This window comes from Medicago sativa, chromosome 3, assembly GCF_051527215.1.
Source record: "Medicago sativa cultivar Bolivia chromosome 3, Bolivia_mono, whole genome shotgun sequence".
Taxonomy (NCBI): domain Eukaryota; kingdom Viridiplantae; phylum Streptophyta; class Magnoliopsida; order Fabales; family Fabaceae; genus Medicago; species Medicago sativa.
Genome location: NC_140751.1, coordinates 73,140,928 through 73,159,175, shown reverse-complemented (window position 1 = coordinate 73,159,175; position 18,248 = coordinate 73,140,928). Strand labels below are relative to the sequence as shown.

General features: G+C 32.8%; 2 protein-coding genes across 2 annotated transcripts; one reads left to right on the top strand and one right to left on the bottom strand.

Annotated features, from left to right (window-relative positions):
- Positions 1-1,649: 1,649 nt before the first annotated feature.
- Positions 1,650-5,594, bottom strand: LOC146939984 (cation/H(+) antiporter 15-like). Its single transcript, XM_085753561.1, has 3 exons — positions 5,126-5,594; positions 3,726-4,727; positions 1,650-3,080 (listed from the first exon to the last, which is right to left on the bottom strand). Exons 1-3 carry the CDS (start codon positions 5,363-5,365, stop codon positions 1,839-1,841), a joined length of 2,484 nt encoding a protein of 827 aa, XP_085609687.1. The 5' UTR covers positions 5,366-5,594; the 3' UTR covers positions 1,650-1,838.
- A 6,178-nt stretch (positions 5,595-11,772) lies between these two features.
- On the top strand, positions 11,773-17,829 carry LOC146939983 (SNF2 domain-containing protein CLASSY 2-like). The gene is made up of 6 exons (XM_085757964.1): positions 11,773-11,830; positions 12,682-12,926; positions 13,442-14,842; positions 15,130-15,276; positions 15,613-17,571; positions 17,667-17,829. Exons 1-5 carry the CDS (start codon positions 11,773-11,775, stop codon positions 17,563-17,565), a joined length of 3,804 nt encoding a protein of 1,267 aa, XP_085614090.1. The 3' UTR covers positions 17,566-17,571; positions 17,667-17,829.
- Positions 17,830-18,248: the final 419 nt, after the last annotated feature.

The window sequence follows — 18,248 nt, the reverse complement described above, 5'->3', positions numbered from 1 at the left end:
TTATTTAACTTGTGTTTGCTCTTTTTTCTTATTATTATTGAATAATAAATTGATTTAACCTAAAGTTAGAAAATTGCTATTTTAATTAGCAAAATGTATAACACCTTTGTTGCATATGGATACAATATTTAGAAATCCTACTTAAAAGTAGCATACACTAATATTAACTAATTAAAGATGTCTAAAAATCAAATGTCAAAACGTATTAAATTCGACATATTTATTTAGTTTAAATTATATTGGAATGCATACACACTAGGAGAAAATCGGTAATTTGCTACGAACTATGTTGGAGCCAAATCGTAGCTAATTTGTAGCAAACAGGTTTTCTATATTGTACTCATCGCAAGTACATCTTTGTTTTATGCGCTGGCACCTCTCGAACGTCTCTCTTCTTCCTTTTATAAGGAGCCAAAGACTAGAAGAAATTAACAAGACTCTGCAATTTTTATAAGTGTCATTACTCTGCCAAATTGAAAAGCTCATAAACACTTAAAAAATTCTTATCAAGTTCATATGTTAGAAATTTTAAAGTCTTAATAGTCTTACTCTGTTTTGTAATTTTTTACACCTCTGATTGTATATCAAGTGTAAATTATCAAACAATATTTTATTTTATATTAAGTTAGATTGTGAGGAGTCTCTTTAAGTTGTGATTGAGCATTACAAATCTTTTGCTTGTATGCTTGAGCATTTGGAAGTCTCTTACTTGTGTGCTTAAGCAATTGTAATCTTTAGTGATCATATTGAAAATCCCTTGGAAGTGCAAGGAGACTGGACTACTCTCGGTTTAGGAGAGGAACCAGTATAATTGATTTGTATCTCTCCTTTTCTCTCTATCTTTGTGTTTGTTTTTTCTGCTACATTTAGAACCTGGATCAGGCTCTGAACTTATTCAGATTCTGACCAGTAAATCACTTAGAAATAGTTTTAAGAGTGATGCTATATCTTCTGAATAGTTTTGCTCGCGATTATCTCGAATATACTTATTGTTAAATTTCTTTCATATATGTGCTGCTATTATATTAAAAAAAAAGGCTTAATTACTCTTTTGGTACCTTAACTTATTTTTTGGTTTCGTTTTGGTCCCTTAAGTTATTAACGTTACAATTTGGTCCCTTAACTTATTTTTTGGTTTCGTTTTGGTCCCTTAACCCTAATACATTCATCCTAACGTAAAGGACCAAAGTGGTTGACGGAGGAAGAGTTAAGGGACCAAAACGAAAGCAAAAAATAAGTCAAGGGACCAAAACGAAACCAAAAAATAAGTTAAGGGACCAAAATGAAACTTTTAATAGTTAAGGGACCAAAACGAAACCAAAAAGTAACTTAAGGGACCAAATTGTAACGTTAATAACTTATGAGACCAAAATGTAACCAGCAAATAACTTAAGGGACCAAATCATTAATTAAGCCAAAAAAAAACATAGGTCGTTGTATAGCTCAATGCCTCAATCCAATTGAAAGCATATGAAGCTATAAAAAATTAATAATTAGATGTGAAGTGGTCGTGGTCTTGTATAGCTCAATTAATAATTATATACTGCACTTGTTCAAAAAAAAATTATATATTGCAATTTTTCACCCAAAAAAATAACAATGCAAGCTTTGACCAATAAAATTAATGCAAGTGGATGGTTGCATGCTAATTCGGGACAAATTTGCAATCCACTTTCTCGCGAGATTCAACATTACTCAAGTTTTAAAAAACTAATACAATTCAACTCATCCTTCATGTGTTTGTCTGACCTTCAATTTTATACCTAAAGGTGCTTGTATGTAATTTAAAGATTAAAGATGTACAAACTCAAAAGGAGGAGAAAAAAAACATTTATTTATCAACTCTTTACACTTATATGAGAGACATTAACTGAACCTGAACCTACTCTATCAAGCTTGTTAATAACCCTTTTATCCCCACCACATTGTGTCACCAAAACAGGAACCATTCCAATACAGAATTCCGTTGATGACAACATATCTCCAAATATTCCTAAAATTTGGACATTCTCTATGAAATTTCCCATTTCTTCATCTTTCAAATTTCCAATATTATGCCTCTTCCCCACCATCACAAGGTCATAGTCTCCTTCCAAACCACGAATTGCATCCATTACCTCAACTGGATCATCCACCACAATCTCATACCAAGAAATGTTCCCAATCCCAAATTTCATACTCTTAAACTCATCAATTAAACTTTCATCCAACATTTCCTCTTGTTGTTCATCTAGTGGATCTGTTCTACTTGAATCTATTCTAGCCACATATTTTCTGTTCGTCACGATAAACCTAAACAAAGACACCTTCATATTCAGTCTCTCCGACATTCGAATCCCCAATGCCAATGATTCTCTATCATCAAGCCCACCAATAAAAAATATCCCAACATGAAAATAAGGTTTTGTGTGATCATTACGCACACCAAGTCTTGAGTTTCTATCCACTAATATCCCCAACGTGCATGGAACGCGTGCTTGAAACCTAGTATTCAACTTTCGAATAGACGTTGACTCGTGTCCATGAAGGTCAATATGGTCATTTTCATGAAAAGGAATCACAATAAAAGGAACCATATTGTCTTGTGCTAGGTTACAAACAGCATCAAGCATGCTCTTATAAGGTGCTACGTTGATGTACGGAAGAACAGTTACAGGACCACATGAGTTATTAGCGTAATTCTCAAATGCTCGCATGATGTGGTTTGTGTCAGGGTAATTAACCGACAAAAAATTTCTGTTTTGCTTGTAATTTATAGGAAGCAAAATTGATGCACTTTTTCCTAAAAGCTCGATGAGATGAATCACAAAGACACATAAGGGACTTTCTTGAATTGGGTTGCAAATTTCCATTAGGGCAGTCATGCCACGAACGTTTCCTTCACTATGTAAACAAGTAACAATGCGAAACTCTGAATTTCTTGGAGTGTTTTGTATTGTTCTCATTTCTTCATCATATATGCTTGATGAACTTAATACTCGAGGACGATGCTTGTATAAAAATTTAATGAGGGGTGTGATGATTGAAGTTGTAACCACCATACCTATCACCAAGTGACTCAATGTTTCATCATCCAATAGCTACAAACATAAATTTAATTTGTTATTTGTTGTGTTAAACTACAATCAAATACAAATAGTATCAAAAGATAAAATTAAAGACAACATATACATAGTTTAAGAGTTCAAGGTTAAGGGTTCAAGTCTTGGCAAAGAAAGAATACTAATATACAAACAATTAACATACTAACATTTATTATCATTAAAAAAACATATACATAGTTTGTTTGTTTGTAATGTACTTGTCACTAAGTTTAATAAAGAAATCAAAGATAAATTTTATATTTTATTCCTATAAATTTTCATTTTTTTTGAATAATTCTAAAAAATTACTCCCTCCGTTTCAAAATGAGTGTCGTTTTAGGTGTTTACACACATATTAAGAAATGCAATGATTAGGAGAAAGATAATGGTTATTTTACCAAATTATCCTTATTAACTATTGGTTAGTTTTAAAAGTAATATTTTGGAAGTAGTGTATAGAGTATTAATTGGAGAGTACAATTGAAAAGAAAAAGTTATTATTGCATTGAAAACTGAAAGCGACACTCATTTTGAAACAATTTTTTTTGGCTAAAGCGACACTCATTTTGAAACGGAGGGAGTACTACTATGGACCCAATATGTGATATATAAGATTAATTAAGTATTTAAACTATTGTGTACCTTGAGTTGGTGCAATTTACTAAAAGCTATAAGGTGAGGTATGCCCTTGATGTTCAACATGAGGCCAAGCACTGTGCCATGTTTGGGCTTGATGTTATATATCATAGAAACCAACACACAAGCAACCACCTTTGTTATGTCTCCAGCAAAAAAGATAAGTTGCATAGTTATACACTCTCGCCAATCATCAAGTGCAGCCAAATTTGTGGTCATGCCCATATAAACAAAGAAGAAAGGTAACAAAAATTCTGAGATGATAAGTTCACACTTTTCAACCAATGTTGTCCCTAAAGGGGGTCCACTCGGAATAATCAAACCCCAAATCAATGGTCCAATAAGAAATGTTAGCCCAATCATGTCAGTAATACCAGCCATAACTAAAGCACCAAGAAGAATAAACACAACATACATTTGGTTTACTGGTTTCCCAACTGGTGTGCTGCGTGCAATCAAGTTCATCATTGGCTGTAAAATATAGAAACTGCAAAACATGAACAATATCAAAGAACTAAATCCCATGATTGAGAATTTTAATTCACGAGTGTGTTCCCCCACTATACGGTGTGATACTATGAAGAAAAATTGTATACAGTCATTGAGTGTGGCTGAAGACAATGCAATCTGTCCTAATTCAGTTGCTATGAGGTTAAGTTCTATCAAAGCATCAGACACTGCAGGGAAATTACTGAATGCAATCGTAGCACTTAATGATGTACGCGAAGCTTCTAAGTTGAGATGAGGGTTGTATGGTACATAAAAAACTTTTAGGAGTAACGATAAAACCATAAAAGAAGCTATGAAGGGTAATATTCCAAGTAGGCTAGTACTTTTTGCTGCTCTTATAGTCATTAGTAGATCCATTTTCAATGCAATCAAGAACAAAAAGTATATAGCTCCGAGTATTGACAACACTGTTAAAACATCAAATTGTCTTGGGGGAAACAAGGCCTTCCAATAACTCTCGTTCCTCCCTAGAAGTGATGGCCCCAAAATAATTCCACCCTGCACACATTTTTCACTTAAACGTAAATTTATAGACTGTTATCAGATATAAAAGTTAGTTATACCAGTTTAGTTTGTCACAGTAGTAAGTTGTTCTTCTTATTAGCTATATAAATCCAATTATCAATAATATAAGTTATCCGAGGTATTATTGATTTTTTCATAATTCAATATAATCCTATTTTAATTTTCTTTTGTCAATAGCTTCTATCAAATAATAGTAATAACTATCTATAAGTTAACACATGCTTAATTAGGCTATAAATATAATTAGTCTAAAATTAGAATAGGTACAAAAAAATAGAAAGGAGATAATGGAAAAGAAAAAAGAAAAAAAATGCAGTGATTGTGATCCATTGATGAAATGAATGGAGGAAAGTTAATTTGTTGGAACTTACGATGAGGTTGCAGATGAATTTTGGTGTTCGTAATGGCCTGAGAAGAAAGTAAAGAGTTTGAGAGAGGACGATAATAATGATGATTTGGAACAATGTTGCTGGAAGAGCGAAATCGAATGGATTATCTCCAGAGAAAATGCCATCAGAGCCAACATTTCTATCATTTTTTACACAAATTTTCAACACCCCCTGGGAAAATGAAAGTGAGACAGTTCCATTGCCTCGTAAGGTCTCCTCCATTGATAGATCAATATCAAACCAATTAATTAAAAGTGTGCTTGGATTTGCGATGCGACCATATGAATAACATAGTTAATTTACCATCGTGTTTCCAAACACATTAAATGACGAATGTGAATAACTAATGTGGTTCACTCCTGTGTTTGTGTTTCTGTGTTTGTGTTGCAGCAAACACAAACACAGGGGAACAAAAAATTAAGCCCTAGCAGAAAGGGAAAAAAATGGAGGAGACAGGGATGAAAGGGTTTTATATATATATACAAGAAAAATAGAAGGTGGAGGTTAAGAATCAATAATACTAAGCTATGATAGACACGCGTTTGGTATTTTTGTCAAAAAGATTTAAATTACAACGAGGACACTAAAGTATTAGCCACTCATACAATCGTAGGAAATAGATATATGAACAAAGGCACGAATAATAGGGAGCTAGAAGATATACTTGTCCAAATTATTCCTTTTTTAAAATTAATTTTGAAGAAGAAAAAAATAGTTAGCTTGTCTTTGCTCTTTTTTCTTATTATCTTTATTAACCTAAAGTTAGAAAATTGCTATTTTAGCAAAATGTATAACGCCTTTGTTCCATATGGATAGAATATTGAGAAATCCTACTTAAAAGTAGCATACACTAATATTAACTAATTATAGATGTCTAACAGTCAAATGTCAAAACGTATTAAATTTGAATTATTTATTTAGTTTAAATTATATTGGAATGCATGCATGAGTTCTTATAATTAAGGTACTGAATTTGACATGCTATACCTTTTATTGTTGGTCACATATAATTTCTTCTTTGGTGTCTTATTGCAACATATTTATAGAGATATAACTCATATTTAGCTCTGATAGAGGAGCTTTTAAAAGGCAATGCTGGTTCTGCAGGAGCTCTATATCAAGGTTGCAGCTATGTCTGGGTATATTACCTTTGGGACAGAGATGAAGCACAGGGAGGCTGTATGGGGTAAACTAGTTAAATTGTTTCAGCTTGCAGATATTCTGATATGAATATGAAACTCTCTCTGAATTAAGTTCAGAGCAAAACATAAAGTACAATGCTTTATAGAAGCAATAGATAATTCTATAATGCTTGCTTAATAATCTCTGCTATATTCTACCTAACGGATTCAGTATGTATGTTTAATCTATTTTACCTCGTTAGATTTTATAATCTGAAATGTATTTAACGGTTTTTGTATTATAAAATTGGAAATGTGTATTTTTCTCCTTTGCTAGTGTCTAGCAATTCACCTTTTTTTTCCTTAAAAAAAACCCAAATCGGATTATATATAATTTGGAGTGTGGTTTCTCGTGTCGGATTATATAATCTGAAATACTCACACACACACATATATATATACCCTATATGGGGCTGTTAATTTACACCCACCTAAAAACACTAAGGTGCAAGTTAGCAAGCTACACCCCACCTAAAATTATTAAGATGCAAGTTAGCAACCTACACCCACTTGATTATTTACACTAATTTTTATAAGTATTATTAAAGTGCAAGTTAGCAACCTTCACTACCCACTTTCATCATTCCAAATATTGTTTCCTTAAAAGTTTGTCTTTATTACATGTTTTGTTCCTTAAGCATGTCATTGTCTTTTTTGTTTCTTTTTTTAAAGATCTTTTTTAAGTTAGTTACAAAATTGCCCTTCTATTTAAAATTAATTAGAATATAAACAAAATGGTGTTTTAGTAAATTATAAGTGGGTGCAGCTTATTAACTTGCACCTTAGTGTTTTTAGGTGGGTGTAAGTTAGCAGTCCTATATAATGCATTGAGGAGGTATAATATAATATAAGCTGATGTTTTGACCACTTGACTCACACACATCATACAATCTTTCTCATTAGTCCCACACCCCACTCATCACACTTGCCACAACAAACCCTTACTTCTCAACATACAAAGCTTTTTCACATCAAACAAAGTAAAAAAAAACATCAATCAAGAGAGACTGCATACGTGAGAAATTATGAGAACACATGCAACACATGAGAAATAAATGATTAAATGATGGGTTAGTTTTTCTCGAGAGGAAATGGTTGCTTAGTTTTTAATATACAAAGATATTTTTACTGATATTAAAAATGAGAAAATCATTCAATATTTTTAGAAATGAAATATGTAACATATACTTCATGCTAAGTTTATATATATGGTGCCCCCACTATTCAAACTTTTTGGATATGTCAATGTGTGTGTGTGTGTGTCTATCTATATATATATAGACACACGATCAAGTTTCCCATAATCAGACATCATCTCACCACCTTTCTCACATTCCACTCCATACCCCTCCAAAAAAACACCCTTATTTCTTGAGAACTTGATTTCTTAGCACATTCCAAACATCAATGGACTTTATATACACTATTTTCCTCATAATGTAGAAGTAATGTGACTCCAAAACCCTCCTAATTCGATTTCTATGCATTTTCACTTAAATCATGATGTAATCTTAGCAATTGTCCTAAAAACTCGTCAAAGTAACACATATAATTCGTATCCACATGGACTATTTTATTTTCAACTTAGCAATGACATTATCGGATCATATGTATAAAATAGGGGGGTTGCACATGGAAATTGGTTTGGTTCAAAAACATTCAATTAATTGTAAAATGCAAATAAAATGGTTTATAATTACAAGATAAAAGGTGATCAGATCTTTCGAATCCTATATTTCTCGTTGTTTGGTAAATTGTACATATCTACTACAATTATTCTATTAGTTTCACGATTCATCAACAAAATAGTTTTGATCAATCTCTTAACTCAAAACCCTATTCTAAGGTTGCAATCCCCTAATCTCTTTGACGAGTCTGTAATCGTTGAAAGTTTTCATGGAATGTTAATTGCTAAATCAAAACCTAACAATCCTCTATCTCTAAAGTGACATGTTAGGTTAAAAATAATCATTAGATCAAATTAAATAACTAGGGCTAGTAGTCAATTGATATTTAGATTCATTTCATATGTGATCAAAATATATAAAAATCATTAAACACAAATAATTGTGAATAGAACACGGATATAGTAATTGCATTTAATAGAGTTAATACAATCACATGGTTCAAACAACTTACAATAGATTCATCGAAGACTTAATAAGAGGTAAATTAGTTACTCATGACTATAGCATAAATATCCAAAAGATTTGGACACATTACATAAGTCAGGACACACTACGAGTAGGTTGATGATCCACTTTAAGTTCTCTGTTCCTACTATGTAGTATAAGCCTTCAAAGCTCTCAAATTGAACTCAGCTTAAGAAATGAAGTTTTTCTTTTATAGATATGGTTCTGTAACTGAAAAATTAAGCCATATTCTAAGAAACCGTGCCACGATTACTCATTAATCCTACGTGTTTGGCGTCACGTTGCTGAAAATCTTGGTACATTTTTCTTTCATTTTCAAATTAATTTTTTGTCTCTTCTCCAATCGTGGCGTGTTAACCTCATACCGGTGCCACATTTTTTCCAGAATTAAAATCATCGATTTATCTCCAAGATCGTGTCGCGATGTCTTTAAATCATGGCACAGTTTCTAAACTTCAAATTTAAATTCTTTTACTAGAGTTTTTAAGGAGTTTTAGACTGTTAGGAGGTTGGAATAGTAAAAGAATTTAAATTTGATATGACATGTGTTTTTCAAACTTTTGGATTAGATAATTTGAATGGTGCCGATACAGACTGGCTGACGTGATTTGATGAAACTTTCTCACGAGTGTTCGAGGGACACTCTTTAAGCATTCCAAAATAAGCAATTATTCTTTAAAAATATCAAATATTTCGATTTCCAATGCATTAAATTAAATACACATATTTTCATAAATGCATACCATGCATACCACTTATGATCTTTAAAGAGTGTCCTGAAGATACTCGTTAGCATTTTCTTTATAGATATGGAAAATTAATAATTCTTAGACGTGCTAGAAAACCCTTTTATAAAATATTTAATAATTTTTTTTACAATAATAAATTCTTTTTTTAAAGGTATAATAATTTTTTTCTTATCAAGTAAACTTAAATGATTATTACCAACAAAAAAACTTTAATAATATTGATATAATGAGTAAAAAAAAAAGCAATAACCAATATAGAAATATTTTGAAGTCTAAGAAAGTTGTATATTCAAATATTTAAAAGTCAAAGAATTTGTTGTTTTAAATGAAAATTTTTATTTTAAACTTTTTTAACTAGTGATTTGGAGCACTAGTTAGCATGACCCTATAAATATAAATAGAATTTTGACGGCAAGGATCAAACAATATTATATTATATACCTCAAAAACTGAAGAAAAGAAATACATTTCATATTTCAGTTTAATGTGTAAAAAAACATGTAAATAGTTATCGAAAATGCGTTGTCATGTAATTGTGAATTTTAAAATATTTTTTTCCGCCCTCTTGAGTTAAACTCAGCTGCTAAGGGACATTACATAATATATGTAAAGGTTGGAGTTCGAACCTTGTAGACTCCCCTTATTTTCCTTAACATTGAATTTCTAACCACTAGACTACTTGGGTATAAAATATATGCTTCTTCCATTCTAGAATAAATGAAATTTTTTTTGAACAAATCAAAATGAGATATATTACGAAACCAACTGAGTTTCCCCACGCACAAGATGTGCTAAAGGAGAAAACAGCGGCAAATGCAAATATTTACAGAGTCACAGTGCCAAAACAAAAGCCAAAAATTACACAAGAACACCCATACAAGGGATGGGGTGTTTCCACCAATCGTGGTAAGAAGAAACAAAATCCACCTGTTTAGACCTCAACCATAAGTAAGAATTAAGCTTTACTTTTTCAAAGATGTTAAGAGGATCGGACACCGTATTTTGAAAAACCCTGTTATTCCTCTCCTTCCAAATCGCCCAAACAATAGAGAACCAAATAATCCTAAAATATAAATGAGAGTAAAGTGGCATTCCCGCCATCTTGGTGAACTAAGTAAAATGATGTCGAAGCTCACCAGAGTGCACAAAAGAAATACCTAACCAGTGACAGACAAGATCCTAAAGGTTGGCGGAAAAGTTACAGTGAATAAATAGATGAACCGCCGACTCAGTGGATCCACAACCAAACGCACAGGACATGTTAGCTGAAGGAAGGACACCTCGAACTGCCAAATTGTCTTTAGTTGGAATACGATTACGAAGGAGTCGCCAAACAAAAAGAGAGACCTTCGAGGGTATATGCTTATGCCACACGTCGTCCACCAAGGACCTATCCACCATAGCGCCAGTACTTGTCAGAAAATAGTATGCTCCCTTCACCGTGTATCCGTGAATGGGGTCTAACAACCACCACCATTTATCGTGAACAGAATCCTGCAAAATAAAGTTATGTAATAATAAAGAACACTCCCTCAGGCTATCCTCCTCCCACGCAAACAACCGCCGTCTCCATAACCACGCCCCACCATCCACCCCCCACCCACGACTCTCCATCTCCCTCACCATGCTCTCCTTTTCCAACACCAAGTCAAAAACTAATATATAAGACTTGGAAATAAACTTTTTCAAGTATCATAGTATTCGTTATTTTCATAAATATAAAATGAAATATATTAAAAAAAATATATAAGACTTGGAAATAATGCAATTGTTTTTTTTTTTGGGTACAATGCAGGTATTAATATTTAAAATATATCAAAATAAAAAATTAATATTGCACTAATTTTTTTTAATACATAATATTAATTACACTCTATTCAAAAAAATGATATATAATATAGTAATTTCTTTTTTACTTTTTGCTTGTATTGAGTGTAACTTTTTTTTTTGGGTACAAAGAGCGTAACTTTTTAAATATGCCCACATAAAAAAAAAATCATAGGCAGCGAGGTTTGTATTTTGTATTTTTTGAGGTTGTCTATATTTTTACATTTTTTTGTTTGAAATAAATGAGGTTGTAAATTTGATTGTATGATGTATCCGATCTTGCAATATTTTTGCAACTTAATTAGCGGAAAACTCTCAACGTCCATAATCAACGGATTTTAAGTCTTCTTTTTTTGGAGCCTCTCTCACTCTTTTTCTCTCTCACAAACTCCATAGTCAACTAGGTTACTTACCATCACTCTTTGTTTTCCACTGTCTTTCTTTCTCTTTCATTTTGTTGCACCCTGGTCTCTATTTGATGTTTCAGTTCATGTTTAAACTGTTACGTTGATCATGTCTCGCGATTGATCCACCTCGTTTGTTCTCAAATCTAATCTCGAGTTTATAGAAACAGTTATCTTTGGTTTTTAACGACATTTTTTTGGTGCAATTGAATGATATTTAAAATTTGTGTTTATATTTTTGCAGACTAATCAGCCACCGAAGACTCTCGCTGCATGATCCGCTGCTCTATAAGCTGTTAAATATTTTTGAATTCAATGGCGCCCATAAAAAGGCATTTGCATCAATGGAAGCATCCATTCGATGCTAATTATCGTAAGCTTTTTTTTTTCCTTAATTTTATTACTATATATGCATGAGAAAGAAATAAAAAGAATAGCAAAATATGAAAAATCATCAATGGATTACAACATTGATTTTGTGATATTGAAAAGATTGTTATTCATTACCATGATGAATGCAACAAATGATATAGACTTGAATCCTCTTCAACCGGCTATAGATTGTTAGATTAAGAGAGATGCAGCAGACTGCTTATAAAGTTAGCTGCAAAGGATTCGCTTTGTATTTGTACACTTGATAAATTTGTTGGTTTTGTACATTATTAACCAAATTGTGAATTAACAAAGCTCTTCGAATCGTTAATAAGTTACTTAATCTTGATTATTAACATTTAAAATCATAATCAATACAGTAGATTACATGATTAATGAATTATTCAATCTTGATTTAGTTAAACGTTTGTTGGTTTCCCTTCTAGGTTTGGTTTATGTCTCCCACATTTTTGTTATTTTTCCTTTTACTTGGAGATGATTTTTGTTTTGCACACATAATTGAGATGTCAGTAATTCATAATTATATCTCTTTGCAACCTTAATTTTTCTTAGAAAAACTATCCAATCTTGATACTTATTGTATATTCATTAACAAAACTCAACTAATAAGACATAAACCATGATTTTGAATGTGGCATGCATGTACTTTCAGTTCTGATCAATGTAATTGAAAATTAATACATTTTAATTACAGGACAAACGACTATTTATTTTCTGTTGTGGCCTTGCAGAAACTAGTTAGAGCAAATTTCTATAACTTCATGTTCTCATTCATTAATATCTATAGATTTTTTACTATAGTTGCTTCCCCTAATTCTTGTTTCAAAACAGCATTTGAAGCAGTATTGAATGGATCATGGCAACCTGTGGAACTCTTAAAAATAGAGTCAGGAAAAACTACCTTACGTTTCATTGATACTGAACAAATTCAAAGCACTTTGTCATCAGATATTCGGATAAGATCAAGGAAAGCTACTTCATCTGATTGCTCCAGCTTTTTACGACCTGGAATTGATATATCTATGCTATTAGGCTATCGATACAATGATAATTCAGATCCATTTACGTCTATTCCAGTAAGTTCAAACTTTTTATTAAACTTCATTTCTTAGTAAACTGGTGTTTATATGCATTTATTTGTTGATCTTTAATTTCTTGATAAAAAAAAGGGCAACCCGGTGCACTAGAGCTCCCGCATATGCAGGGTCCGGGAAGGGGTCCCACCATACGCAGCCTTACCCTGTTTTACACAAGAGGCTGTTTCCAGGACTTGAACCCGTGACCTTTCAGTCACATGACAACAACTTTACTAGTTGCGCCAAGTTTACCCGTGACCTTTCTTGATATTATTTTTTTTATCTGAACCCTCCGATTTGTAAGGAACTGGCCCCGTTAATCCAGAGTTCACCCAGGAGCGACGTTAAGTCTAGTCAATGATTGTTCTAGCCATAATTTGAACTTGGATTTTCCTGAATGATTTGTCCTTAACTGAATTAACCATTTGAAATAAATCACATTTGATACATGTTTAATTTCTTGATGTTGACTTACCAAACACTTGGCTTGATATTTATCTCTTTGTAAATTGTAGGTGTGGATTGATGCAAGAATAAATTCTATACATAGACAGCCTCACAAATCCGATCAATGTTCATGTCAATTTTATGTTAACTTATACGATGATCAAGGTTCACTTGGTACAGAGGTAAAAACTCTTAATAAAGAGGTTAATGCAATTGAAATAGATCAAATTTTCATCCTCCAAAGGCTTCAACATAATACTTGTGAAGGCTTGTTAAAAGAAAATGATACCTCTGAAATTAAGCCTTATAGGTGGGATTCATCAGAAGATTGCTCTTCATTATCACAATCTAGATTACTCGTTGGGAAATTTTCATCTGATCTTTCGTGGTTTGTAATTACATCTTTTTTAAAGAAGGTTTCATTCCATATAAGATCTGTGCAAAACAAGATTGTGTATCAAGTTATGGGGAATGATACTGATATTATTAGTCCTTGGCTTATAAATGTTGTGAACTTCAGCTTAAAAAAGGAATCACTAGTACCTATTGTTTCTCAATTTGATGTATTTTATGATTATGATGGAGAAGAAGATGAAGAGCCACCAAAGCCATCACATGAAGTTGAAGGCTTGCGACGTTCGAAACGTAGGAATGTACAGCCTGAACGTTACGTAGGTTGTGTTGTTGAGAAGTTGGAAGTTGGTAATTTTCGAACGTGTCCCTACAAGAGAACAACTTATATGATAGAAGATGAAAACTCTTCTTCAGATTCAGAAGAGGATGGTGGTAAGAGGGATCAAAAGGTTAATAAGCTAAATCATTGCAAAGCTATTAATGTGAACACAAGGAACAAAAATTCTGACGGTGATGGCAAGTTTAAGGTACATAAAACTGATGACATTTCTTCCAAATATCATTATTTGACTAATTATATTTCTTGTGCAAAGAAGAATGGTGCTGATGTGTTGAATTTGGAGTACGGCAATGAGCCTACAACAATATCAAGTGATGAAGAAGTTGATGGTAATGTTACTTTGAGAAATTATAATAGTTTCTTTAAAGAGAAGATAAAGAGGAAGAGACTTCATGTTGTGGATGATATGGATTTTGAAACCAAATGGGAAGGGATACATTTCAAAAAAGAAGCTCCAACAGAAAATTTTCATTCGAGTTATTCGTCTAACAGAAGTCATGTTCATGAAGAACTAGATCATAAAGGCGGTAGAACATTCAATGCTGATGCCTGCAAGGAAATAATAGATAGTTACATGAAGAATTTTGATAGTCTACCAACTGAAGAAGAGCCTACTGTAAATGAGAAGTGGAAGGAAACAAGCATGTTGGAGAAAAAGGAAGAAGAAAAAGCATCGAAAAGCGATGACGAGGAAGAAAATCCTGATGATTTGGATGCCTTGTGGGAAGAAATGAATACAGCTTTGACATCAAGTTATCTTCTTGATGGAACTGCGGTGTGTGTGACAATTTTTAGTATATATTTTTAATATTTTCTTGAGTTTATTTTTGTTACACCGTTAGTGTAAAAAGTTTTAAACTGTCGGCAAATCACAACCAATTGTATATGTGACTTTAAAAGTAACTATGATTGAAGTCAAACATTTTTAATGATGTGACAATTATGATTGGCTGACAGCGTACAAAGTCTTTACACTAGCAATGTATATGAATTAAATTCTTTGTTTTTTTGTTTTTATCTTCTTTTATGAGGCTAAAGACTGATTCAGTTTAAATATAGCAGGGTTCAACTGCAGAGTTTGTAGCTGATACCAAGAAAGAATCCAAGGATAGTTGTGAACATGATTATAGATTGGATGAAGAAATTGGAATATACTGTCTTCGATGTGGATTTGTGAAAACTGCAATACGAGACATTTCTGAGCCATTTGTAAGTCAAATAAAAAAGCATAACAAAAGTCTACATGTAATTTTAGTCCCTCATTTTGTTGGATATGTTGTCTACTGCAATGTTTAAATATCAGCAATAGCGTAGGAAATTTGAACAAATAGCTATTGTTCTGCAATAAGCTATTTAGTACAAAATGCTGACAAATAGCGGCACTGTATGTTGCATAGCACAATTTGAACAAACTTCTATTTTTTCGTGATTTACGATTGACAACACTCGTCTGTTAACTGTATTCTCTTTATTTGGTTAGATATTTTGTCTATTGCTTGCTCCGGTATGAATCTAACTGATAACTTAATTTATATATAATGATAGGTGGAATGCCCAAAAAGGTACAAAGAGGAGAAACAGTGCAGTGAAGAAAATAAGGAACATAAATCAGAGCCAAAAGTTGATGAAGATTATAATAATGATATGTTCTCGACTCATGCTACTGATCCTGATGAACCATTGATTAATGAAATCGACAACGTTTGGGAATTGATTCCTGAACTTGAAGAAAAGATGCATGAACACCAGAAAAAAGCTTTTGAATTTCTTTGGCATAACATTGCTGGCTCTATGGAACCATCACTCATGGAAGAAAAATCCAACTCAAGTGGTGGTTGTGTTATATCACATGCCCCTGGAGCAGGAAAAACCTTTCTCATCAATTCTTTTCTTGTCAGTTACTTGAAGTTATTTCCAAGGAAACGACCTCTGGTCCTAGCTCCAAAAACCACACTCTACACGTGGCGAAAAGAGTTCAAAAAATGGAAGATTCCTGTGCCGGTTTATCTTATCCATGGCCGTCGAACCTCCCCAGGTTCAAGTTCGACGACAGCAAAATCAATGATTCTTCCTGGATTTCCAAGACCTTCTAGTGATGTCAAACATGTTTTGGATTGTCTTGGCAAGATACAGAAGTGGCACTCACACCCTAGTGTTCTTGTCATGGGCTATACTTCATTTTTACAATTAATGAGATCAAAAGATACAAAATTCGCACACAGAAAATACATGGCCAAAGCATTGAGAGAAAGCCCTGGAATCTTGATACTTGATGAAGGACACAATCCTAGAAGCACTAAATCAAGGTTGAGGAAATGTTTAATGAAACTTCCAACAGAATTGAGAATATTACTCTCCGGCACATTGTTTCAGAACAATTTTGGTGAATATTTCAACACACTTTGTTTAGCTAGACCGAAATTTATTCATGAAGTTCTACAAGAGTTAGATTCTAAATACAGAAGGAAAGGCGGAAAAGTTGCGAAGAAAGAACGTCATTTGCTTGAGGCACGCGCAAGAAAATTCTTCTTGAACAACATTGAAAAGAAAATTAACTCAGATATTGATGAGGAGAAGATGCAGGGTCTATATGTGCTGCGAAAAATCACTTCCGGTTTTATTGATGTGTACGACAGTGGAAATTCTTCTGAGACTCTTCCTGGTTTACAAATATATACATTGCTCATGAATACGTCCGATGAACAACATGAGATTGTACAGAAACTTCAGAAGAAAATGGCTGAGAGTACCAGTTACCCTCTTGAGGTTGAGCTTTTGATAACCCTCGGATCAATACATCCATGGTTGATCAAAACAGCTGCATCATGTGCAACTAAGTTTTTTGCGGAGGAAGAATTGAAGAAACTAGAAACAAGCAAATTTGATTTGAGAAAAGGTTCCAAAGTAAGATTTGTTCTGAGCCTAATCTCACGAGTAATGAAAAATGAAAAGGTTCTTATCTTTTGTCACAATCTTGCACCTGTGAGATTCTTAATAGAGTTATTTGAGAAATATTTTCAGTGGCAAAATGGCAAAGAGATTATGGTACTAACAGGTGAGCTAGACTTGTTTGAAAGAGGGAAAGTGATAGATAAATTTGAAGATCAAAGCAGCGGTTCAAAGATACTTCTTGCTTCAATCAATGCTTGTGCTGAAGGTATAAGTTTAACAGCAGCTTCTAGAGTGATTTTTCTGGACTCTGAGTGGAATCCTTCAAAAACAAAGCAAGCTATTGCACGCGCTTTTCGACCGGGCCAGCAGAAAATGGTTTATGTGTATCAGTTACTGACGACCGGGTCGATGGAAGAAGATAAGTATAGAAGAACTACTTGGAAAGAGTGGGTTTCTTGCATGATTTTTAGTGAGGAGTTTGTGGAAGATCCTTCTAAATGGCAAGCAGAGAAGATTGAAGATGATATACTTAGGGAGATGGTTGAAGAGGATAAGTCTAAAGCTATTCACATGATTATGAAGAATGAAAAGGCTTCAACAATCTAATCAAAGGTAAGGGAAAATAAAATTGGTATTCATCATTATTTTATTTTTCTTAGGCTGAAAATGAGCTTGATACTATAATCTATCATATTTCTACCTTGCAGGACCATTCACAAAGGCTGTAGTAGCAGCAGAAACTGCAGAAAAGGAGCAATTGTATAAGAGAAATTAATTTTCATTGCAGATTGAAAATTTGTTTGTAATTATTAACTTGGGATGTTCTTGTTATAAATTATTGTAATTCTGTTTTGGTGGTATGAACAGATATTTTCCAACATGTAACATTTGTTTTTAAGAAAAGGGCTAACATTTGAAGAATGATTGAACATAATAATACAGGAAAATATAATGTTATAATAATATGTTTGCAGCGAGAAATTATAAAGTTACATAAATGCTTCAAAAACTACATTGGTTAGTAGTTTCGTTGATGATTTTCGAATACACATACACAATGTTTCAAAAAAAAAGAGGCTCAAAACAACATACTACTTTCCAAATTATTGTCTTCACAAAGGGAGGACTCTCTTTTCTGCATTAACTAGGAAACCAAAATGATGCAAAAAGTTAACTAATGGGTAGATAAACTCGTTTTGTAGAGATACAAACTTTTTGTTTTTGTAATTCTGTTTAGTGACTTGTGTATATATGTTGTTCTTGAGCAGGCTTTGTTGTTAATGAGAAAC

What these genes read in the sequence shown, in the direction of transcription:
- LOC146939983 (XM_085757964.1), top strand. Translation starts at nt 11,773, where the DNA reads ATGGCGCCCATAAAAAGGCATTTGCATCAATGGAAGCATCCATTCGAT. An exon ending in ATCCATTTACGTCTATTCCA is followed by an intron (nt 12,927 to 13,441) that starts GTAAGTTCAAAC and finishes TGTAAATTGTAG; the next exon opens with GTGTGGATTGATGCAAGAAT. An exon ending in ATCTTCTTGATGGAACTGCG is followed by an intron (nt 14,843 to 15,129) that starts GTGTGTGTGACA and finishes TAAATATAGCAG; the next exon opens with GGTTCAACTGCAGAGTTTGT.
- LOC146939984 (XM_085753561.1), bottom strand. Translation starts at nt 5,365, where the DNA reads ATGGAGGAGACCTTACGAGGCAATGGAACTGTCTCACTTTCATTTTCC. An exon ending in AATTCATCTGCAACCTCATC is followed by an intron (nt 4,728 to 5,125) that starts GTAAGTTCCAAC and finishes AAATGTGTGCAG; the next exon opens with GGTGGAATTATTTTGGGGCC. An exon ending in GTAAATTGCACCAACTCAAG is followed by an intron (nt 3,081 to 3,725) that starts GTACACAATAGT and finishes TTATGTTTGTAG; the next exon opens with CTATTGGATGATGAAACATT.